The 25,951-nt window shown below is 39.0% G+C and overlaps 2 protein-coding genes across 3 annotated transcripts in view; one reads left to right on the top strand and one right to left on the bottom strand.

Moving 5' to 3' along the window:
* Positions 1 to 18,468, bottom strand: part of LOC149808143 (very long chain fatty acid elongase 7-like) — a 40,400-nt gene extending 21,932 nt beyond the window's left edge. For both annotated transcript variants that reach the window (XR_016424080.1, XM_089973828.1), the window contains exon 1: positions 18,169 to 18,468. Coding sequence is in view for 1 of the 2 variants with exons in the window: in XM_089973828.1 (XP_089829954.1) it covers positions 18,169 to 18,217 (49 nt within the window). In the remaining variant the exon portion in view is untranslated. The remainder of the gene's footprint in view (positions 1 to 18,168) is intronic.
* Positions 18,469 to 21,663: 3,195 nt separating this feature from the next.
* LOC149808142 (uncharacterized) lies at positions 21,664 to 25,733 on the top strand. The gene is made up of 2 exons (XM_089973814.1): positions 21,664 to 24,542; positions 25,345 to 25,733. The coding sequence occupies exon 1, from the start codon at positions 21,913 to 21,915 to the stop codon at positions 23,761 to 23,763; it is 1,851 nt and encodes a 616-aa protein (XP_089829940.1). The 5' UTR covers positions 21,664 to 21,912; the 3' UTR covers positions 23,764 to 24,542; positions 25,345 to 25,733.
* Positions 25,734 to 25,951: the final 218 nt, after the last annotated feature.

Genomic DNA, 25,951 nt, shown 5'->3' with positions numbered 1-25,951 from the left:
TGTAATGCCGATCGATAGACAAATTAACGATGAATACAATATTCTGCAGCTGAATATGCGTATGACGTAATATGGCTAAATGACAGCTACGTACAAAATGTCGGAAAACAATCTGCAACTGTGCAAGAACATTCTTCAAAATCAGGACACTCTCGGACTGATGTCAAGACCGATTTGGATAAAATTTACGGATATACTTCTTTGTCGTAACATACAATTGAGGTTGTTTTGATCGTTTTAAAAGATGGCCACGAATCCGTGGAAATTGGATGATGACCACGTTGTGGACAACCGCTGTGTGTGGCTCTTGATCACGAAGTGGCTGTTGTGAAGGCGGCAATGGACAGTAGCTGATCCAGAAATGTTGCTATGAACTGTGGGTGGGGTGGGAAGTAGGTAAAAGGACTCTCACTCTCATTAAAATCCGATCTCAATTGTCCTACGTGAAGATATGACAGCTACCGCCTAGGAGTCATGTTCTGGTGACCTGTGTTATTATCACAATCGCTAATTTTATCAGTCAATCAGATGAAGTCTTACATCTTCGCGTTTGGGAGTATGAGCAGTGCGGTGAAGAGTACCAATGTGTGTCAAACGATCTAATTCAATTTCAGATTTGTTAATGCTGCACTGCCATTGGCTAATTCAATGATCACCAAAACACAACCCCTAAGAGGTCGCTGTCCGATAGGATAGTGGAGATCTGATTTTAATGAGACTGAAAGTATCTGGGATGGAATTCCGGGTGGTGTCCTAAACGGAAATGTCCCCGGAAGCTCCTTCATTTTATGCGTTTGTAGGGCATAATTTGAACCATCTGACTGTAAATGACGCTTACTGTACTGATGCATTCTTTACTAACTCAATACATCACTGTTAATGCAAGTTTTTTTAAACACACTGATACATAATATGATTTGTCAAGTAGAGTTTTAAATTTTTTATTGAATGTTTTGTTTGTTTGTTTTTGTTTCGTTCTTTTAACAGCGGGGCAGGCATTGTTTAAATATATGGGGTACCTTTCGAACTAAATTTACCTCCATAGTCACCAAAAGAACCAACAGTTCATGTCGGTTGCATCATTTTTAAAAGTAAAAATCGAAAACAATATATTTATGAATGTATCCTGTCCCGTACATTGTAATATTTGAAGATTTATACGGCAGGAGGCTGCTTGCCTAGATCGCAGCGAAGGCCAGCGTGGAAGGCAGTATGGGTCCAAAGCCATCTTCATCAAGTGAAAGACACCCACCTGACCTCCAATAATGGTAACAAAAGTCTATTTTGAGAATTTGACGAGATCGAATGTTATTGATACAGACCCAGATAGTCGTCATAGCAGCACAAGACAGGGTACCAAAGAACGGATACTGGTGTCTTGGCGGTCTTATTTAGCATTCAGAGTAAGCAGTCAATCAAAAGGTGACAGGAAGATTGAATGACAATGTATACGAATATGGAATGAACGGGATACCTACTGGCAAATAAACCCGTGTGTTTTTGAGAGTGCAAGTAGACAAGGTAATGAGAATACGATTGTTAGTGCAGATTATAACAAGCCCCTCACCCCATCCTCAACCCTGAAAATGACCAAGTCACATTAAAAAGATGAGTCAAAATTAAATCTTTGTGATTATTTTACAAAAATTAAAGAAACAAGAGAAAGTCAGTCTCAACATAAACAGCAAATTAGTAGATAAGAGATCCAATGACAACAACAACAAAAAACATCGCCGCGGGCGAAAATCCGACATGCTCCTTAATTACCCGTGGCCACCAGTGCTGATAAATCTACATAAACCTTAACCAATCGCTACGAATGTATTTTACACAACTAAGCATGAACTCTGCCATCTGACGATTTACTAAGTTTGGGTATAGTTCCCTACGCCAACCTAATTGCGGTTCACAAATATGTTAAAATCTTAGTAAAACAATTCCAAATAGATGGCCCCTTTTTGTAATGATTTTGTAAGCTCAGTGTAATATATGTCTTAAACGTAATTATATGCAAAATTCTTCATAGTGTGAACATGTGCCCATGTTCGTTGGAGCACTTCCGTCCGTTGTCAAATCTTCAGTTTTGGATCGGCGTAGTTTTTGCATGTTGTCAAGCTCTTCAGTTTCGGAGGTAAGTAGGGCGTGCATGTAGTCAGCATCTCCATTATGCCTGCATGGAAATAATCGGGTTGTAAAACATATGAACGTGTGAAGTTTGCCTCGAGCAAAGGAAAAATTGTCTTGCACTGTGACCACACGTGCCATTTCACGCTGTTTAAATTACCTAATCAAAGTTTCTCTTTTAAACACAGCCACTTATTGATCAATGAAACAGACACTTTCACTGGTGTGTAAAAGATTCTTACACGGTGTTGTTGATGACATAATTTTGTTTATGTGTACTAATGAAAAGAAAACGAAGAAATCTCAGCACAGGTAACTACGGCTGATACAGGAGCGTAGCGAATTGTCACGAGTGGCTTGCGACGATCAGCCAATGTTACGACTAGGGGCTTAAATTTAAATAACTGGACAAGGTAAAACAAACAAGCATTCAATTTTCTAAAATATCAATTTATTTCCCTAAAATATAAAATCAAGCAAAGTGAAAGAATTACAAATAAATTATAGTGTATGAAAAGTCTTAGACTATCTTAAATTGTACTATCAATTTCACACAAATCCAGAAACTGTCCAAAGGCATTACGAATGAAGGTTATAATATGCATATGCGCTAACATGCTTGTACTACTTAACATTCAGTTCTAAATCCAAAAGTTTTACTTCAAGGTAATCCCATGACACTAGAATATCACTAAAGACCTTCATCCGACTAAATTACTTAAATTTTCAAGTCCTTGAATAATTTTTCCTAATCCTAAAGGTACTGCCTACTTTAGAATAAATGTTTTCACTCAGCTAGTCCAAGAACAATTATGCATAAATCACGATACCCCCTACCCCCTCCCTCTCTCTCTCTCTCTCTCTCTCTCTAAGCTAACATAAACTGTAGAATAACATACGTGGTGCTTATACTCGCTGAATAGGAGACGAAAAATAGAGCAGGAAAACCTACTGGACCATGTAGAGGGTTTCACATTGGACAGAGAGATACAAAAAGATAATATACTCGTCGCAGTAGAGAAGATTTGGTTTGGATTTGTTTAAAACGTAACTTTAACAATTTTTCAGTCATATCACTACGATGTCTGCAGTGAGGCAGTTTATAGTGATGTCTAGCACTGGGGCATCATGCCGCAGACATGTAGCATGATGTCCCACACAGTCACATTATCCTGACACCGGGCCGACCAGTCCTAACACTAACCTCTTAATGCTGAGCGCCAAGCGAGGCATCTGTTAGTACCATTTTTTTAAAGTCTTTGGTATGACTCGGCCGGGGATCGAACCCACGACCTCCCGCATCCGAGGCGGACGCTCTAACCACTAGGCCACCGGAGCAGTGAGTAGAGAAGAAAAGACAGGTTCAGTGCCCCTCAAAGAGTGAAGCCGTTGTAGATGTCCTGGCGTTGGATAGAGAGGACGGAAAGATCACCATATCCCCATGGCAGTAGAGGTAAAAAGAAAAGTACAGCGCCCCTCAGAGAGTGAAGCCATGGAAGAGCTTCTGTGAAGATTTGTCTAACCCAAATGTTAGCACATAAAATTACCTGCAAAGTCTGGCACTGACAAAACAAACAGATCAGGTATGTAAAGATAAAAGCATGGCCATTTGTAAGGCAAGCAGATTCAAACATCTAAACAAAACATGGGAAGAAATAAAATGTCATGAAAAAAGTTCATATAAAGTTTCACAACTGTTATATAGATTTCAAAACTGGTATTTCAAACTGTTCAGGAAAATATTTTTATGATTACTGAATTTGCATTATTCGTTACGTTTTTAAAAAAAAATCATTATATGCTATTCGTTATGTAAAATTGTATTTTGCAGCTGACCTTGTTCAAAATCAAGTTCATTGTCTACCTGACCAGAATCATTGATCAGTTTATTCTGTAAACAACTAATACAAAGCTAATGTTTTCTCGATGAGCGTGGGTTTAGTATTGGGATCATTATCAAAACAAGTTAACATTATCTTTTCCTCAGTCAAGGACACCGTGTTTACCATGCTCTTTATTAAACTTTTAGTAACAGAATCTTCAAGCATGGAATTTTCCATCAAAAATGTTTTGTTTTTTTAAAATATAGAAAATGCTAACTGTGTCGCAGGTCAAGTAGAGGGCTTTATAATCTTGTTTACTGGAAACATTATTTATTCCTGCGATAACACCTAGGCAGAAATCATTTCTATTATTGTATTCAGATTCTGATTCTGGGAGAAATTATTTAGCTCAAAATATTCTTCTCTGGAAATACAAGGTGCTCTATAATATTCTTGGAAAGAGATATTAACTTGGAATTATAATGAATTCAAACAAGGCAACCTCGGATTATATTACTGTGATTCAAGAGAAGACTGTTGGCACATCATTACAACTAGGGACATTGGTATATTAGTTCATTAGAGAATACACGCCACTACAGGCACATCAACACCTTCAGAGTTGGAAACTATTTGGAATGCCATTAAAGACTATTCAGAATTTTATTCATTATGACTTATTTTAGTAAATGTATGATTATTTGGGATTTAATTCGCAATACCGTAAGTATATTTTCACTTTGTTTTCAAGGGAAATAAATTATTTGACGAATCTACAAAACTTGCTTCTCACTCTTTTTCTAATACTTATTTTAAGACCACATACTCGTGATAATGTCAAAAATGCAAATCAGCTTCAGTGAACATGAAATATGTATTACAGATCAAGAAATACGCAATATGTTGTTCCAGTATAGGTGCTTACCAAAATAGGATTGCTTGTGCCCGAGATTGCTCACCAGCCTGTTCCAACCAGTTTATACAAATTTGAGGTATACAGGTGACACAAATGTAGGGTATATAGACGGTATTATGAATGTTAAAAATACAGTAAAATTATGATTATTACCTCATTTCGATGAACCGGTATATACCCCCATGATATCAACAAGATTTTTTTTTCCTGGAATTTGTTAGATTCTATAAATGATTATAGTAACCTTGACAGAAAGGAAAGTATAGCATATCAGACAGGAATGTGAGTCGCCTTGTAATAAAACTTAAACACATATTACAACTGTAGTACAGTTTATAGGCAGATGCGTTCTGAAGCTGAGAGAAAACGAAGGTGAAATGCTTGATGGTGACTCTTCTGTGGCATAAACAGAGGTATTATCCCACCGTAGTAGAAATGCTTTTAGATATTCCAGTGATTCTTCCAAAGAGAAGACCATTCTATGTTCAAAGAAAATACATCTACTGCAGAGAGGCTGACAAAATTAGTAGTAATTGCGAGTCGATTATCGGCAAGCTATTAGAAACAGACATGCTTCAGTGAAACCTACCGATACCCATTCTTTCATCTTGGAGACAGAGAACTAAAAACAATACTCAACATTCACACACAGATGGATTATATAGAGAAATATGATGACAGTTCGTTAAGTTCAATCAGAAGCACAGTGCCGGATTGTATTACTAAAAAGGTTGAGACTGGTTAAGGGTATAACGTTATCAATACACGCTGAAATGCCCTTTCATAGGTATAGAAAAAGATAGTGAACCTGTGGGAGAACACTTGTGGTGCACGGTACTGCGGTTATACCGGTTTACTGTGATAATTTTTCAATGGTGCGTACCACGGTGCTTTTTCAATGTATCGGTACTGAGGTAGTTTCTGTCAGAAAGGTATATACGTAATTCCCGAGTAATCTTTTTTACGAATTTTATTATACAAACCGCATGTTTTCATTTTACATGAAAAAATAATTTTTAAAATTTTTTTTTAATCAAACAGTTGTATTTTGTCATAGATTGATTATGAATATTACAAATATAATTATATTTATGATTATTTAATCACATGTTTGATACATGTCACGTATGCCAAAGTGGTGGGATGTTGCGAAAGATATCGGTGCCAAATCCAGACTTTAGAAACTTTTTTTTTTTTTTTGGGGGGGGTACAAATTATTTTTGTAATAATGTTCTAGCGTATGTTAATATGTTAAACACATTTATTTATTTTGCAAGTCTGTCAATCAGCGTAAGATTGTCAGGAAAGCAATAGTTTTCTGCTAGAATTTTTATGTAATCCCTAAATATTTTCTCGTTTTATTAAGTGTTTTTAAGTTTACTGATCCTCTCTGTTAAATATCTTGCCCGGGTGTTGGCATCCCACTCAACGATTCCCTGCCTATTATAACTAATAATGTAGTTAGTAAATTGTAAGTTTCAATGTCAACGTTTCCTATTTGTCATCGAAAAGTCTTTAATGTCAGTAGTTTTTTTTATAGGGTGTCGGCTACAGTGTAAGCTTAATCATTCCATTTTAGTCAGTTTTAAGATGACAAAATATACAAAACTTAACACAGACAAATGCATCCATCGACTTTAAGGTGCAGATCATTTAATTATCGGGAATAGTGAAGCGAGTTTCTTTAGAGCCGATTTTTGTTCTTTATCTCAAGATAATTCATTTTTATTTAAAATATACCAGATATAATATGGTGCTGTTTGCTATCAATCAGTGCACAATATTTTGCCAGCCTTTTTTAAAAAAATAATTAGTAGGCCCTTGCCCCAGAACATCAAACTGTTGGTCCCTAATATAACTGCGGTATATCGTGGTACGTATTGAGCTTACGTTCAGAAATAGCGTGGTATACCGCAGTACAAAATCTTTCGTGGTACCCTAGCGCTAGAGCACACTCTCTTGCAATAAGATTCCTTAAAAGAGTTTTTTGTTGTTGTTGAAGGGCCAAGTAGGCAACACTACTGTGCTACTAGTTTTAGTTGTTCTCATAAAGTTATCTTACACTTAACGATTTGACTTTAAAACATATAGAACTTAGAAGTCAGCAACCGTGTTTACTAAATAATGCTGACACAGTGGTTTAACAATCTGGTTATATACCCTATAATAGTGACTGACAATAGTGACTCGTTAAAAGACAGAAGTCCATTTCGGCCTTATCCCGTTGTTGATTTAAGGGCTCATCCTCCAAATAGGAGTCTGTATTGTGTATGTTTTGCGTAAATATCCCAGAAGAAAATTATTAACTCGTAAGAAGAATACAGTTATTCATCAATTATGAGATGACATACGAACTTGTCACGGGGGCCCCAAGTGGCCACATGGTTTAAAGCGCTCACCGTTACAGATCACTGCCATCCCACCTCTGTCTGCGTGGATTCGAGTCTCGGTTTCGGACAATGTTGCTATGTGAGAAAGTTTATCAGTAGGTTCTCGTGAGTCGGCGGTTCTTTTCTGGGTTTTCCCGGGTTCTTTCCTCCACCATTTATATTGGCCGCCATGGATAGCCTATCTTGTGCTGAAAAATGGCGTTAAGCTTTACAACAACAAAAACGGACTTTTAGATGGTGGTGGATTGCAATGACACAAGCTGGCATTGACTGTAATCTCAATACACCACACAGGTGATGCAGAGTCGAAAGCCAGTGTTAATGTTTTGCTATGGGATATAATTCTTAGGATAGCTCCATGGTTTAATGCAAAGACATTTGCACATGTGTACAATAAACATACGTTCGATAAGCATGATGTAACGTCGCCCTCTTAGTAAAACGGGTGGTTAATTGGATTTGGCTGGCGTTATCTAGAGGATGACCTCCCTCGATATTATAGTCCGGTGAGAGTGGACGATAGAATTTCAACAGGGAACTCAGCAAGGATATTGGGAAGAAATAATACAAGCCCCCTTAGACAAGAAAAATAACAAATTTAATAAAAACAAATTAATAGCGGCTATTCCAATTCAATCAAAATTATGTTATGTCAACATAATTTAATAGCAGTGTCTAATTTGGATTTATTTCATCATAATAACGAGTAGTGAAAAGAGCGTAATGTCCACGTCCACGACTGATTGCATCTCCTTCCTCCCTTGACCGTGTATCAACGTCTTCTACCTGTTTCAACAAGCCTTCCTATTCTCACCCCTTCATGGACTTCCTAGTCCTTTATTCTGAACTCGTCACTTCTTTTCTCGGACTTCCGTCTTCGGACTGTCCCGTCTCTCCCCAGAAAGCTGTTCCTTAAAGGACAAAATTTCCCCTAAATCTTTGTATACACCATTTTTTTACACGTACATAAATTCTTTCATTTACGTTACTGAGAAGCATACTAGCTATCCACACTGCATAAATTCTGAACTAATTATGGCGACAGGCCATAATTACCACGTTAGCGGTATATCGAAAGTTACCGTATCTCTTTACCTATGCTACCACATGCTCGATTACTTTTGGAAAAAAAAATCACAAAAGTCTAGCTCACAGCAATCCCTAACTTACAAGATTATTTAAACATTACAAAATCAGATATAAATATGTGATTATAATTAAATCACGATTATCAGTATCGTCCTAACAGAGAAAGGAAATTATTTCACATAACCCTATGAAATCCTACACATATGAAAACAAGGAAAGCATGCAATCGTCAATACTATCAATGAACTAGTAACTGTAAAATTAAAGAGATAAACTGCATAACAACTCTAGCATCAAACGATTTCCATGAAACTGAATAAACGATAATTAATATGAATCCTAGTCATATCAAACACATTTGTATAAAACAATCAAAAATAGAAAATTACGTGGGAAATTTAAAATTGCGTACCTTAATGCTGTTTTCTTTCAGAAAGCGTGCTTTCGCGCACAAAATCCTGTCTTTTCTTATAAGACAGCCACCTGGTCCCCTTTTCTTGTTTAACGAGGAAAGCACCATTCTTTTTAGGCGTCCTCGGAGCCACTTCTCCTCTTTGACTTTTGGACTAAAGAATTTCGACTAAGGTCGTCACTTTAAATTCACATTATTTTCAAAGTGTAAGCTAAAATTTACTCTGCCCAATCGGTAGCAGCGGTTCATAAATTATCCCAAGATAAACATTTCTTTTGTCAGATCTCACACAGCATCGAATCTGTGAAGTAAGGGCATATAAATTTCTCTTTGAAAATGATAATTTGACATGGGTTCCTATGAAGCGGTGATGCTTGGAAGCTCAAATGTTTACTTTCTCAGGACAGCGTAGCAATGCCCTGTACAATCTCAATGAGTCATAAATTCTAGCCTTTCAAGTTTTAACATTGACATGGGGGTAGAAAAGAAGAAAGATCGAAGTGACCCTTCACAACGACTTTTCTGGCTTAAATGTGATAAAATTTTAATGCTCAATGCATTAAACCTTAAGCTTCAATACAATTCAAAATTCGACACTTTACACATGACAAGTATTAGAATGCAGAGCTAAAACCGTGAATGTTTCACGGGCATTTAACTATGGTTCATACGATTGGATATTTTGATCTAAATGTAAATTTCTACATGCTAATGCGTACATGTTAGGAAATAAATTTGAGTTTAGTAATTCCGTGTTTGTGCACCTGCTTTAAAGTCTCATGTGATCCAAGAAATATACAATGAGAAAGAAAGAAAAAAACACCCTTTGTAAACGAGTCAAGTTAAGGCAAAGTCTGTGGTGTCATATAACAATGACGAGATTACACGACAGTCAACGTAGGTGATGCCCCCCCCCCCGTTAAGTCAGTGATGTTATAATAATAATAATAATAATAATAATAATAATGACTTTATATAGCGCCTAATCTTTAGAAGCTCTAAGCGCTTTACAACATTAGACATTACCTATAACATAAAAAAATATAATGATATGATTACAAAAAACAAACACCATGAAATTAGAAAACAAAAACACATGCTGACAATATTTAAGGTAGGAAACATTATTAGGTCTTTAAGTTAGTTCTTGCAGTCGAAATAGGTGAGTTCTAAGAACACTCTTGAATGGGATCACTGTGTCTTTGTGTCTAAGTTCAGTGGGCAATTCATTTAACGTCGCTGGGCCCTGATATGCAAAAGAAAGTTGTCCATATGACTTCATTTTCATAGTGGGAATAATGAGTATACGATTGTCAGTAGAGGAGCATAAGTATCTTGCTGGTGTATACACATGGGTGAGGTCGGATAGGAATGTTGGACTGGAGTCAGTCAGTTAAACGTAGTACATAAAACAAATTTTGTGTTTGATTCTGGATTGAATGGATAGCCATTATAGGGTACAGAGCAGTGGGGAGGTGTGCTCTGATCGTGGTACTCTAAGTATGATCCAAGCAGCTGTGTTTTGAACTTTTTGAAGTTTATGGAGTAAATATTGAGACGAACCAAACATAATTGAGTTGCAATAGTCCAGTCTTGAAAGTACTAATGAACACACGTGTTTTAGTCGAATCAGCTGAAAGATATTTGCGAATGAAGCTGATGCGTCTCACCTCAAGATATGCAGCCTTGCATATGTTTATGTCATGTTGGTGCAATGTGAGACTACTGTCCAGAGTAACGCCTAGGTTTCGTACTGACTGTGTGAATTTAATGTTGGTATTGCTGATATTTATTGTTTGAGATAAAGGATGTGAATCAGAGAGTTGTGTTGTGATCACAATGGCCTCAGTTTTATCATCATTCATCTGCAGCTTGTTACAAGTCATCCATGATTTCACATCAGAAATGCACATCTCTACACCTTGGACAGTAGCATCAACTTCAGTTGGGTGGCTAGATTTGTATATTTGGGTGCCGTCAGCGTACAACTGGTGAGACACTGGCTGATGATATATGACACTTGAGAGCGACTGAGTGTATAGAATGAAGACAACAGATCCAAGAACAGACCCATGTGTAACACCACGACATATATCAAATGGGCTGGAGTGTATTCCCTTTGAGGACACAATTTGTGTCCTGTTGACCAAGTAGGACTTGAACCACTGTAAGGCTGTATCATGAATGCCAAATGCATGCTGGAGACGGTGAAGTAATATATCATGGTCTATTGTGCCAAATGCTGCAGACAAATCAAGGAGGGCGAGGACCGTAATCTTTCCGCTATCCAAAGCAGAAAGAATGTCATTAACTACTTTTATAAGAGTAGTTTCAGTACTATGGAAAGGGCGACATGCAGACTGTACATTGCTAAAAAGACTTGGAATTCAGCTGAGATGCAAGATGGGATAGAACAACTTTTTCTAAGATTTTTTTTATATGAATGGGAGATTAGAATCTGGGCGGTTAGTTCTTTAAATCGTTATGGTCGTCATACCATTTAGTGTACAACCCACGTTTCAAGACCGAGTTTGCGCATAGGCAGTACTAATATCGTGTGATCTCTTGAGTGTTATGACTCCACAGAACCCCACTCAAACTTCGCCGTAACCAAAGTAAGACTCATTTAAGTGTGAGGGGTTGGGTACAGTATTTTTCAAAATGGACGTCCTTGCACTATATTCACAGCCAGTTGACCATAAAACTAGTCGGCAAATCTGTACGGAAAGTGTACAGTTGTATATCACACCCATTTAAACGAGTCGAACATTTAAAGCAAAAGGAAACTTCAATCGTGTATATTCTGTTATTTTTTTATTTAAAAAAAAACATAATCTAAAGCGTATATATGTGTAATCAGTAGCGAAGTCAATAATACTTTGGATGTTTATGCAGGAGATAATAAAAAAAGTTGATAATTTCTCATATTTCTTGTTTATCCTCATATGCAGCTGCCTATTTGCGTGCAGGTAGCTACGACACTAATTATGTAGACAGCCCTAATGCAGGTATTTCAGTTACTAACGTTGTTGCCTAGAGGGTATATATGAACTCCAGATTCATTGAATGAATCACCTGATCCACATCGTACGAGTATATGTAGCGACACTAGCGCGTGACCTTGAATCTATCTTTGAATAGAGAGTATCGGCCACAGTTCTGACGATTCAACTATTTTGTACTGGTCGTTGTCTACTGTGTCCAGTTTACGTGCAAATACCTATCTACTTACCCCTAACCTACCAGTTTGTGTTCATGCATACAAACATACAAGCCTGCCTCTCAACCTGTGTACTACCCAAAAATCTATACAGATAACTGAATGCATTGTTGCGTTCAGTAAGACGAAACAAGTGTAATATGTATTAGTATCAAGACAGGGTACTAGTCTTCTGCACACTCAAATTACGTTTTATACAATGATACAATGTACCAAATAGGGACGCTTAGTTCCGTCCAATTTAAGAACAAAAACTTGTTTATCGTCGTAAGAAGAAAAAAAAAAGGAATGCTTTATAAGTTCGCGCCAAACATGTCTGTAGACATCCGACTGATCTTGTTACCAGAACTGTTACGTGTTGTATGGTTCAAAGATCATGGTTTGGGCCGACACTTTGGTCGATCCGCGTATTTTGGCCGTATCAATTTCAAATGATCGCAGCAAAAGCTTTATTGTAATTAATTAATTCTGACCGCTTATTGGAACGTAATTACACATTGATAATACCTACTGGTAAAGTATTTAATAAATAAAACTAATTTTAAAAAAAATATTTTCTAGAACTTCACAAAAAAATTTAACGCTGGCAGAATGCTCCACATATGTTGCGACAGGAAAGGCCAATGGTGGTCATTGTGACTTGGTCCCCTTCGACTGACATATTTTTGTGCCTTGAGTTTCCTCTGATCCTTGCAGTCTCATTTTAGACATTCAAAATGTTGTGTGGAGTCGGAGCGTATTTCGGGTTGAGAAGTTGGAATTCGCCGCCAGCACCGTGTCGGCATAGGGTAGCCGCTTACCTCTGAGCTCAAAAACTTAAACGACCTTAATACGAGCTCTACCTGAATGAAATCCGTCGGAAGATGACTTATTTTGGCTTTGTCTTTAATTCTTTGACACACAAAACGAACTACAATGCTGACAAATTTGACCCGCGTTGCTAGTCATATGGCAACCCAAATCGCAGCCTACATGTCCATGTCATTGGAGATCCAATAGTCACGTGATACCAACAAAAAAAAATGCTCCTTCCAATGTCGTTGTACACACAAAAAATCAACCGAAAAACAAAAGCCAAAAAAGAAAGGACACACTTTTCTATACATTTTTATCCAAACAACAATGATCAGAAATTTACGTTGTCGCAGCATGCTGAAAAAAGTCACAGGTGCTCGATGCGAGCTTGATGTTGAAAAAAACAAAAAAAAACAATAATCTGAAGGGGGAAAAAATCATACCGAGTGACAAAATTACCTGAAATTACCCCCACAACCCGTTCTGACATAGGACCCTGTATATCATTTTATAAAAGAGACAAGATAAGTAACTACCAAAATCTTCGTTCCACGCCTGACCCTCAATCTCCTTCTGCTATTTCCATTTTAGAAGGTACATGACCTTAATCTATGGCTGGTTTTACTCTTGATCTTGTTACCAGAAATGTTACGTGTTGTATGGTTCAAAGATCATGGTTTGGGCCGACACTTTGGTCGATCCGCGTATTTTGGCCGCATCAATTTCAATATATATTTTCTATTCATCAAGCCATCATTGACTTTTCTGTTTTTACATCAAAATGAAGTTACGGGCTACGAAACGTACGAATTGCGGGGTTTTTGCCTGCAGTGGTGTCAAACTTACGCTGATATGTAACGTGCTGTTTACCGAAATACCGTGTTTGCGACTCTACGAAATATGACTGGCTCAAAAGGTAACATCATCAACCAAATGAATGGGTGTCATTTAAGTATTACCCTTTGAGCTAATCATATTTTGCCGTTAACGTGTGTGCCACACAATCGGGATTCTTTGAAAATGAGTGTAACGTATATTCGATCTGTGTTGACTTAAGATGACAAATGTATCATTCTGCCATGGAACAGTATTCCTAAAGTTGAATCAAATTAATAGCAAGTAGAAACTTACTTTTGCAACTACCACTGTTAATGAAAAAATGTATCGCAAGCACCGTATCTCTCAGTAAATAGATTTCGTTGCACTGGAGCGTAACTTTGTCCCGGCAGGCAAATTTCGCGCAATTCGTACGTGTCTGAGCCCGTAATTTCAACAGAGCTTCTTTTGTTGTACGAGTGTGAATCCAACTGAGATGTATATCATCGTCAACTTCAAGACTGTAGCATGAACAGTGCCTAGACATGAACGCTAGATATAAAATGTAATGGTACTCATTGAAACGTAGCAAATTAGAAATAATGGCCTACTTTTTCAGGGTGGAGATAGTGCTCATCAAGATGCATCCGCTCTCACTAACTTTCGTGATTCTAGACAGGATAGCATATACAAAGCGTGCATTTAAAAGCTAACACAAAAAGCCGAACATGTACGGGTGTGGCCCTAATAGAGAGGTATACAACCCTCTAATTTAATGATTCTAGCATGAACAGTGCCTGAGAGGAGAACTTTAAACACAAATGGGAATTCAAAATGGCAGCTATCACTTAACATGCTTGACGTTGCTGCTCTGGATTTTTTGCCTTTTCTTATGCTGTATGTGTTTGTTGACTGTGTTCATCTACATTGGTGGTTTCGTCGTGCATTGGCTGTTCTGTTGAAGTGTGCTTCTTCATTTTTCGGGGGTGGGGAAGAACTGTTAGATTTTTTTTCCAGTCGTTTGCCCCACTTATACTACAACCGTCTTTTGTTATGAACATGACATCATCAATGTCATACTCGTCAGTCGACCCGTTTATGCTTTGACGGGCCCTCTTTAACTGCATTAAATAACTCCTTGGTGTTCGATACTACATTGTGCACTAGACTTAATAACCTGGGACTTCATTCATCTTTCCTTAAATATAAGCGGCAGTGAAAAAAAGAAACGTTGTCAGGCGATGAGCCAAACTGTGTAGACCTAACACCCTCCCGTTACTTCATCAAGTCGTTCCCACGCCACTTTTGCGGAGACATAATTGATGTAATTGCAAAGAACTCCACAATTCACCGTTTTAACTACACAAAAACTATCAATTTCGAACCCACGTCGTTTGAAAAGGCCTAAACCTCAATTTCAATGAAGTAAAGGTCAGTCCATTTTTTCCGCCTCTACCGACCTCCTCCTAGTCGAAACAACAAGCTGACTGAATCTCTCTTTTTAGAGCAGTTTCCTAGCCTCCTGAGTTATGAAAATTCGATAGGCGGCAATTGGATTATTTTTAGAGATTTCAGTTTTCACTTTGACTGTCCTGGAAATCATTCACATCAAAACTCATAGATTATATTCATATTTTCGACCTCAAACAACCCACCCGCAAACATGGTCACATGTTAGATTGAATTTTTCAGAGATCTGATGCCCAGATGTCTTCATTGGTGTCCCAAGAACTTGCATCAGATCACCTCTGCGTTATATGCCATCTCATTGTATAAGTCTCTAAACCAGGGGTGGGCAAACTACGGCCCGCGGGCCGCATGTGGCCCGCCAAGGCCTTTCATGCGGCCCGCCAAGGGTTTTCATGCGGACTAGGAACAAGTCATCATTCGCACTGACTCTGTTTATGTTACTCTGTTTATCAAATAAATGTGCTTCTTTTGAAGTTTACGTTTAAGTTTTCAGATATTAACAACATATTAACAACTGAAAATTAATTAGATGTTATTTAGAAAAACCTTTTGTTTTTGCTATTTCAAATATTAATTATTTTACTTAATTAACTATGCGGCCCGCGACAAGGGGTAAATTTCTGTATGCGGCACTTGCACTGGAAAGTTTGCCCACCTCTGCTCTAAACCCTCCAGCGGTTTGCTACCAAGAGAAACCTCACTATGAAAAATAGAACCCAACTAATGCATGACATCCAAGCAAATCTAATATCTTCATTTAGTTTTGTAATTTGTGTTTGTTTTTGTAATCTTGTCGTTGTATATACTTTTATACGTTATCTGTAAAGCGCTTTGAGCTTCTAAAGTTTAGGCGCTGTATTGAGTCCACATTATTAACATAAGCTAATACAAAGTGATCTTTCAATGTATGGGTGTGGCCCGAATAGAAATGCATACAATGATCTAATTTAATGATTCTAGCACGAACAATGCCTGAAAAGACAACTTAAAAACACAAATGAAATCATTTCAGTGAAATGTGAAATATGGTCACAATGCCCTCCTTTTGTGATTATGGTACCACAGAAAACAAAACGCGTCTCCTCACCAAGTTTCATCATTTCCGATATCATAGTATCTATACAAGGTGAGAAAACGTTTTTTAGGAGTTAACGCAAATACTAATCCAGTAAATGTGAAATGTAGGTCACAGTGACTTTCTGTTGTACACATGAGACAATAATAGATGCAAGCAAGTATTTAGTTAATGAATCTAACATGAACTGCGCTTGAGAAATAAACTTAAAACACAACATTTAACCCAAGTAAGTGAAGTGTGAATATATCACAGTGGCCTTCTATGTGTGGTACTTGTCGACACGCATCCCTTCACCGTGTTTCGTGATTACAGGTATAACAGTCTATATGCAAGGGGGGCCCCGAATGGCCGAGTGGTCTAAAGCGCTCTCCGTTACGGATCACTGCCATCTCACCTCTGTCTGCGTAGGTTCGAGTCTCGGATTCAGCCAATGTAGGTATGTGAGAAAGCTTGCCAGTAGCTTCTCGTGGGTCGGTGGTTCTTTCTGGGGTTTTCCCGGGTTCTTCCTCCACCATTAATACTGGCCGCCATGTATAGCCTATCGTGTGCTGAAAAATGGCGTTAAACCCTACAACAACTACAACTATATGCAAGGTGCAAAAAAACTTCAGCTAAATGTAACATCTTAACAAATAAGTCACAAGAAAATAATTAGAGATGCAGTGAGGCAACACAATTTTTTTTTCATGCTTTTATGTGTGCGGACGCTGCTGACTTTGGGCTTAGCGCACGAGCTCTCATCTACTTCAGAGAGGTGAACTATAAAAAATATCTTCAGCTTCTCTTAATCAAGCTATGAAACAGAAGTTGTCAAGTACATCCGCCGAAGACTCGCTGTATCGCAAAGCCTTTATCAATTCACTGCAACATACACCCAAGTTTTGGCAATAACCACAAGAATATCATGTGACAAATGATTAAGAACGCCTGACTATGGTATGATCGTGGATAAGTCCGATGGTTAAAGAGAAAATGGGATTTATTTGATACATGCGTCCTAGTAAATGAAATAATACATGTATCTTATTAAAGATAAGAAAGTGTCCACATACAACTGAACCAAGCTGTGGTTTACAAAGCTGACTGTAAGCTATGGAAGCCTTAATAAATGAGTCGATAAAACCGGGTCCCAGCACAGGTATCTAGGTAACATATTGCATAACGTTATAAACACACACACGCTCATATCGGAATAAAAAACGTTAATTGATTATCGTGTGTGTGTGTGTGTGTGTGTGCACTCTTCGTGCAACTTGATCCGTGATCAGTGTAATGATACCACGGCACAAAAATTCTGTATTATTTATTTATATACGTTCCAATAGCTGCTGTGACCAATACGATTTTTAAATCAAGTGTCTTTTCTGTACTTCACGCCCTTCTCTTACTGAATTTTGTCGCTTGAACACAAGAAACATTTTTATTGTTCTAGATGGTTTAATGAACAGCATCTATGTCTCTGGGCTCCCCAAAACTTACAAGAACTTTACTCTAAGCGAATGATGTCCATCGGATACTAAAGAACCGACCATCTAGTTCCGGGGGAGGGGCTGAGATTATGACTGCAACCAATATACTTTTTTCTTTTGCTTGAAGATAGTTTTGATACTTGTTATTATGATACTAATGAGTTTCATCTCTAAATATAATAGCACGTTTATTATTTTCGATACCCAGTAGGTGGCCTGATATTTGTTTCACCGCCACCACCCCCTTCCCGAAAATTAAACGGTTGGTCCATAATGGACACCCAAAATTCATCTTTAGATCAACAACGCCCATGGATACAATGCGTGGTAATCGTCCCATCACTGCAACATTTTAGTTGACAACTTCCGTTCGCGCTTTTGCCTTAAATTGTGGCTTTAGCAGTAGTATTAGCTGTGTTAGCACCTTGATACAACACTAACGACCATTTAGAACGACCACCATCCCCATCATCATAATTAGTGTTACTTATGTGTATATGTGCGGGAGTATATTCTGTGTTTGCGTGTGTGTGTGAGAGAGAGGGAGAGAGAGAGAGAGAGCTTACCGGCATTTCGTGTGATATGCTTATCATAAAGATCCAGTATAGACTCCATCTTGCCGGTGTCGCGCCTGAGTGGAAGAGTGATAGGACCACTCAGGCAAGTTAGTTGTCCTCGGTGTTTAAGTGCTCGCACGATTCCTGTATAAGTCAAGTATTAGGATGGAAGCCGTGCGTGACGAGCGCCGTATTTACTACTTGACAAGCACCTACCCTACCTCGAATGGCTCGGGGTTTACAAAAATTACTTGCAATAAACTAAAAAATAAAAAATGTGAACGGTTTGGCGAATGTAACACTCAGAGAATGTTATCAGTACTGGCCGTAAGTTAGAACTATCCATTGTTTGGGAGCGTCATTTTGCAAGCACAACAGATGTGTATTCGTTACTCGATGAGTAAACAACTCAAGCGGATTTCATTGGATTATATAATTAAATTTATTGGATTCATTAAATGTTGAAACTGCTGGTAAAGCGACTTCATATAATTCATTTACTTGTAAAGATACACTCGTGGGCATCATCGTCGCTCCACAGGTGGTATTTGCTACATGGCTATTAGTCTGATAGTATTAAGAAACTCTTTGCACCTTTTGTGATTCCTGTTCATGGCTTTTAGTGCCAAAGTCAGGGAATTTAAAAAAAAAAAAAGCCTTTAAATGTACGTAAAATGATATGTCCCCCGAACTATATGGCGGGGATGGGAGCAAAGTACCATAGTATTCGCACACCCTCCCGTTTGTTTACATGGATACAAACATGCACAAAACTTAGTCATTCATTCACTGATTTATAATTTCTAACCTGATTGTCGCCAAGGGATCCCAAACACTGTATTATTATTGGCGTATCAACGCAAACAGAAGCTCCCGATATAAACAAGCAAACAGACTGCTCCCTGATCATTTTCAGGTTTCTAGTATAGTTCATTAAAAACTGTGTTGTGTGCGTCCAATATTTGCAATGTTACGTTTTAATATTTCTAAAACCAATTGCAAAGTAGGAGAAACTCTTGTACACATGTGTTCGAAGGGAGGTAAATCCAAAATTTACGGAATTATTGAGATTTTTAAAGACTGTGAACTATATCAAATTTGTTGCTTGAAAACACATACTGGCCCAAGCATTTATGGCGACCGTGTTGCTAAAGAAACCCCTGATTGATTCGAAAAGCCAACAAGTTGACAGTCAATGAGACCCTATGGCGACATTCAGGTTAGAAGTTCTGAATCAATGATTGAAAAAATAAGTTTTGTCCATTTTTTATATCCTTGATGCCTTCTGTTTTTAAAATCGGAAAAGGGAGTTACAAAACAAACGGGATTGTGTAAGAATACTGTATAGTCTGACTATACATCCCCGTTTGTTTGTACCCCCCCCCCCCCACCGATTTCAATAATGGAAAACTTCAAAGTGATAAAAAAAAGTGCAAGGAACTTAGTTAACTCATTCATTGTTTTATAATTTCTAACCTGACTGTGAGTAGAGTGGCCGTAACACCGTCATCATATACGCGTTTCATGTTTAACGGAAGTTTTCAATATAATAGACGGGCATGCTTGAGATTCATTTCCAGTTCCTTGTGATGTTTTACCCCAACCCCTTGTATTATACATGTATTTATAAGTCTGTAAGTGGAGCCAGGTAAGCTTTGTTTTTCCAAGTGCCTAAGTTGGCTAATCCTCTTACGTAACCCAGTCTTTGTTTGAGCTCTTGAGTGGAAATCTGGCGGGAATCTTTGTACATGGGAACACGTGACGTAGACAACTTCAAAGAGCCGGAAGCCGACAATGGTAGGCTGGACAGTACATGGGGACACACAGACTGACATTTTTATGATTGACAGTTCGATCAAATGACCAGAGTCCGTCGCCATCCAATCGGGATGCGTTGTAGGTGGGACTTGATTCGAGAAACTGACATAAGACTGGTACAAGCCTGAAATTCGTCAGTTGGTGTTTAAGAGTCGCAGTGACACACACTCCGTTAGCCATTCGTAAAAATTGGCGGAATTTAGGAAATTCATGAAATAGCTTCGATCAGGTAAGTTTGATGTTACGTTGATTCTGCTTGATACGACTGCTGTTAATTGAAGAGAATTTTGTCGTATGTATACATTTTACTTGTATTGAAGTATGAATAGTTAATTATGACCTTAATATTTTGCATTTTTTTCATGACTTTAGCTAGTACTTTTGTTTACGATTGATTACGATGTTGATTCGTTGCCTCATTATTCATAATGTTACCATGTACACCTGATTTGTGAGGCGAAAATGTTCTCTTCTTTCGCTAGTAATATGTGTGCATATTATTTCGTGGATTATTACGTTTACGCCCTTTTGAAAGGACGATTTGTATTTGTGAAGAATTGTATTGCTCGCTAGCCGCTATAAGAATTAATATTGTAATTCTTTGCGTAGTTATATTTTGGTAGACAAGAAATTTGTTTACGTAATGATAGATTTTGCCATTGAGTAACGGATTGCCGTTTATCACCATTTGAATGTGAATATTGTGGATTTGGTACGCTTGTGTAGGAAATATATATAAATATATATAAATATATAGATAGTCATATTACTAATCGTAGTAATATTTTAGTACAATCATGTTTGAAATATTTTGTATGTATATACTGATAGGGCTCAGTATGTAGATATTTGAATCCTTTGTGTGATTGTGTTATGGCGCCATTTTTGTAAGCGGCGGAAGTGTATGGGAATTTCGATGTGTGCGCATGCGCGACCCAAATGTCCCGCCTTAAACTGATGGTTCAGTTCAGTGACGTAGTGTGAGGGAAGATTTTTATAACCCTATGCTAATGCATTATACCTTTCAACAGGAAGCTTTCGGGGGACGAAAGAATTTCAGAGAATTTCGGGGGACGAAAGAATTTCAGAGAATTTCGGGGGACGAGAGAAGTTCAGAGAATTTCGGGTGACGGTGAGAGATACCGAGTGAATTTCGGGTGACCTCAAGGGATATCGTCAAGGGTTCCGGATACTAGAAGAGGAACCGGAAGTCAAGATAACGGCAAGGAACAAGGATTATAGAAGAGGAAGCGGAAGTGGAGATCACGAAAGGAGAGATTAGATGAGTAGCACTCAAGAAGGGAAAAATCTCCTCACACTGTGAACTCAAATGATGATCAAAGGGATCATTGGGTGAAAGAGAGACATTGATTACTTTAAATTCTTTTAAATTTCATTTATTAAATTGTTATTGTTTAAATTTCATCTTTGTATTTCTTTAATTTAACTGTCGGCATTGCTGACTGGGGGCTCGTAGCCATAAATATATTTAGTCAATAAATAATATAGTGTCCAGAATTAACCTTCTGAATAAGGACCAGGGGAACTTCTCATAATTCGTTAAAGTCTATAAGAAGAACCCCACCCCTAGACAACCACTACACCCCCACAGTGGGCGCTTCGTCCGGGATATGAATTAGACATATATATTATTTTGGGACTTAAAGTTATTGGTAGAAGTATTAGTGAACAGTGTGAGATATTTTCCATTCTTTGTATTTGAAATTTTGTGATTTTCTCATCTTGTATTTTTATTGTCATATGTGCAGGCTTTGTAGATCTTCCATTCATAGCAGTACGTGTGAAGCAGATATCGAACAAATATCTTACCTGAACGAAACTAGTTGTTGTCGACAGGTAAGTATTTAAACTGGTATTACAAATATCTGTATATTGTTTGAATTTTGAGACAAGGTATCACTTTACATTAGTATAATGGCTACCGAACGACAAATGATAAAGGAATACCGCGCCATGGGGTCGGAAGATCTTGGATACGAGGGAGATCGCCTGGCAACCTTTATAGAAGAAAGGATCAAGGAATGGAAGGCCGAAAAAGCAGCGGAAAGAGAAGCCCAGAGAGAACTAGCCAAGATAGCAGCGGACCAAGAGTTAGCCAAGATAGCAGCGGACCGAGACGCCCAGAAAGAGCTGGAGCTAGCCAGACTCGCTCACACTCTGGAGATGGAAAAGGTCAGAGTTGAAGCTAGGACCAACGGACGGGACGACGCCAGTACAAGCTCTGGAACAACCGGCCGACCTTCCATCGACCACCGGATAGTCCAGATCAACATGTCACGCTTCAATGATAGGGAGGAGGCTATTGACGATTTTCTCGTCCAGTTTGAGAAACTCGCACGCGCTCATCAGGTCCCTGAACAGCACTGGGCCATTAATGTCTCAGCCTTTTTGCAAGGTGCAGCTCGGGAAGTCTACCACGGCTTAACTGCAGAAGAGGCTGATGACTACACTGCCCTCAAGAAGGCGCTTCTCTGCCATTATCGGCTGACCGCCGAGACTTACCGGAAACTTTTCCGGGACTCGGTGAAAAAGGTAACAGAGACCCACTCTCAATTCCACAACCGTGTTCGAGGTTTATTTGAGAAGTGGATGAAAATGGCCGAAGTCGAACGCACGTACGAAGGGCTACGCGAGGTAATACTCAAGGAACATGTCCTGGGTACTTACCGTCGCGAGTTGACAGTTTTCTTAGCAGAAAGAGAACACCGGACGCTCGAAGAGATCGCTAACATGGCGGAGCGATACGAGCAGGCGCACTCGAAGAGTGGAGGTTCCGGGGTTGCTGACCGACCCCGACCCTCTGAGTCGCGTCGTATGGGGGAGGTTGAGCCGGCTGTCCGTAACCGTCAGGGCGACGGGAAGGTCGGAGGGGCACCTACAGGTAGGGCTGCCGCCTATCGACCTGGACAGGCCTCACCCACGAAACCAGGACTTGCAAGTCGGCGAGGGCCGCCGACATGTTTTAATTGCAAGCGCCTGGGGCATTTTGCCAGGGACTGTCCCAAGGGCAGGCAGACCCAGGTGAATGTCGTAGCTAAGAAGGAAGGTGTGCCGGAAGCGAGTCGCAACCCAGCCAACCTTGCGGCCGCAACTGTCAATGGTGAAGGCGCCACCATCTTGTATGACACTGGGTGCAGCGTCCCCGCGCTTGTCGACAAGAAATATGTCAAGCCGGAGGACTATACAGGGGAGGTAATAGAAGTTCAGTACGCGAACTGCGCGCGTGACTCATTACCAGTAGCTGTCATTGACCTCGATTCACCATACGTGAAGGGGAAAATTGAAGCTGCTTGCTTGGAGGGGCTATCACATGACGTCATATTGGGTTGCCGTTATGTGTTACCCCAGCCGAACCCCGAAACCTGCACACCTATGCCAGTGAGTGCTGTTGAAACCAGGGCCATGAGTCGACAGCCGAAACAAAAGCCAATCCAAGTTACATCGACACCGGTTAGTAATGTTATTCCAGCGGAGTTAAGGAAGCTGCAACAGGAGGACGCAACTCTGGCGCAGTTGCACAAACACGCAGAAGCGGGAACAGAAAGGGAAACTCCGAACGGCGCGGTGAAGTTTGTCTACAAGAAGGGAATCTTGTATCGCCACGCCAGGAAACACAACGAACACTTCAAGCAAGTCGTCGTGCCAAAGGAAAAGCGTTGCGAAGTACTGAAACTTGCACACGAGAGTCTCATGGGTGGACACATGGGAATGTCTTGGAATCGTGTTCGGCATATCACGGTTCGAGCGATACCTATATGGACGTAAGTTCATATTGGAGACCGACCACCAACCACTCGCCTATCTGGCGCAGGCAAAGTTGTCCAATGGTCGATTGATGCGATGGTCGCTGTTTTTACAGCAGTACCAGATGCAGATCAGATACGTGACAGGATCTGAAAACGTAGGCGCAGATTTCATGAGTAGAAGCGCCGAAATGATATAGATCATTTGTTATATTTTCGTGTTCATACTCAGTTTAGCATTTAGTTCATTTTGCTGATTTTGTTCTTATATCGTGTAACACTTTTGCTTTTTTAGTTTGAGTGAATAAAATCCTGATTTTATTCTCAAGCGTGGGGGGATGTGATGTTTTACCCCAACCCCTTGTATTATACATGTATTTATAAGTCTGTAAGTGGAGCCAGGTAAGCTTTGTTTTTCCAAGTGCCTAAGTTGGCTAATCCTCTTACGTAACCCAGTCTTTGTTTGAGCTCTTGAGTGGAAATCTGGCGGGAATCTTTGTACATGGGAACACGTGACGTAGACAACTTCAAAGAGCCGGAAGCCGACAATGGTAGGCTGGACAGTACATGGGGACACACAGACTGACATTTTTATGATTGACAGTTCGATCAAATGACCAGAGTCCGTCGCCATCCAATCGGGATGCGTTGTAGGTGGGACTTGATTCGAGAAACTGACATAAGACTGGTACAAGCCTGAAATTCGTCAGTTGGTGTTTAAGAGTCGCAGTGACACACACTCCGTTAGCCATTCGTAAAAATTGGCGGAATTTAGGAAATTCATGAAATAGCTTCGATCAGGTAAGTTTGATGTTACGTTGATTCTGCTTGATACGACTGCTGTTAATTGAAGAGAATTTTGTCGTATGTATACATTTTACTTGTATTGAAGTATGAATAGTTAATTATGACCTTAATATTTTGCATTTTTTTCATGACTTTAGCTAGTACTTTTGTTTACGATTGATTACGATGTTGATTCGTTGCCTCATTATTCATAATGTTACCATGTACACCTGATTTGTGAGGCGAAAATGTTCTCTTCTTTCGCTAGTAATATGTGTGCATATTATTTCGTGGATTATTACGTTTACGCCCTTTTGAAAGGACGATTTGTATTTGTGAAGAATTGTATTGCTCGCTAGCCGCTATAAGAATTAATATTGTAATTCTTTGCGTAGTTATATTTTGGTAGACAAGAAATTTGTTTACGTAATGATAGATTTTGCCATTGAGTAACGGATTGCCGTTTATCACCATTTGAATGTGAATATTGTGGATTTGGTACGCTTGTGTAGGAAATATATATAAATATATATAAATATATAGATAGTCATATTACTAATCGTAGTAATATTTTAGTACAATCATGTTTGAAATATTTTGTATGTATATACTGATAGGGCTCAGTATGTAGATATTTGAATCCTTTGTGTGATTGTGTTATGGCGCCATTTTTGTAAGCGGCGGAAGTGTATGGGAATTTCGATGTGTGCGCATGCGCGACCCAAATGTCCCGCCTTAAACTGATGGTTCAGTTCAGTGACGTAGTGTGAGGGAAGATTTTTATAACCCTATGCTAATGCATTATACCTTTCAACAGGAAGCTTTCGGGGGACGAAAGAATTTCAGAGAATTTCGGGGGACGAAAGAATTTCAGAGAATTTCGGGGGACGAGAGAAGTTCAGAGAATTTCGGGTGACGGTGAGAGATACCGAGTGAATTTCGGGTGACCTCAAGGGATATCGTCAAGGGTTCCGGATACTAGAAGAGGAACCGGAAGTCAAGATAACGGCAAGGAACAAGGATTATAGAAGAGGAAGCGGAAGTGGAGATCACGAAAGGAGAGATTAGATGAGTAGCACTCAAGAAGGGAAAAATCTCCTCACACTGTGAACTCAAATGATGATCAAAGGGATCATTGGGTGAAAGAGAGACATTGATTACTTTAAATTCTTTTAAATTTCATTTATTAAATTGTTATTGTTTAAATTTCATCTTTGTATTTCTTTAATTTAACTGTCGGCATTGCTGACTGGGGGCTCGTAGCCATAAATATATTTAGTCAATAAATAATATAGTGTCCAGAATTAACCTTCTGAATAAGGACCAGGGGAACTTCTCATAATTCGTTAAAGTCTATAAGAAGAACCCCACCCCTAGACAACCACTACACCCCCACATTCCTGAACAAGTTCATTTTCAGCAAA

The sequence above is a fragment of the Sinohyriopsis cumingii genome, chromosome 1 (assembly GCF_028554795.1).
Source record: "Sinohyriopsis cumingii isolate HCF-2022 chromosome 1, ASM2855479v2, whole genome shotgun sequence".
Taxonomy (NCBI): Eukaryota; Metazoa; Mollusca; class Bivalvia; order Unionida; family Unionidae; genus Sinohyriopsis; species Sinohyriopsis cumingii.
This window is presented reverse-complemented; position numbering and strand designations above follow the sequence as displayed.

What these genes read in the sequence shown, in the direction of transcription:
- LOC149808142 (XM_089973814.1), top strand. Translation starts at nt 21,913, where the DNA reads ATGGCTACCGAACGACAAATGATAAAGGAATACCGCGCCATGGGGTCG.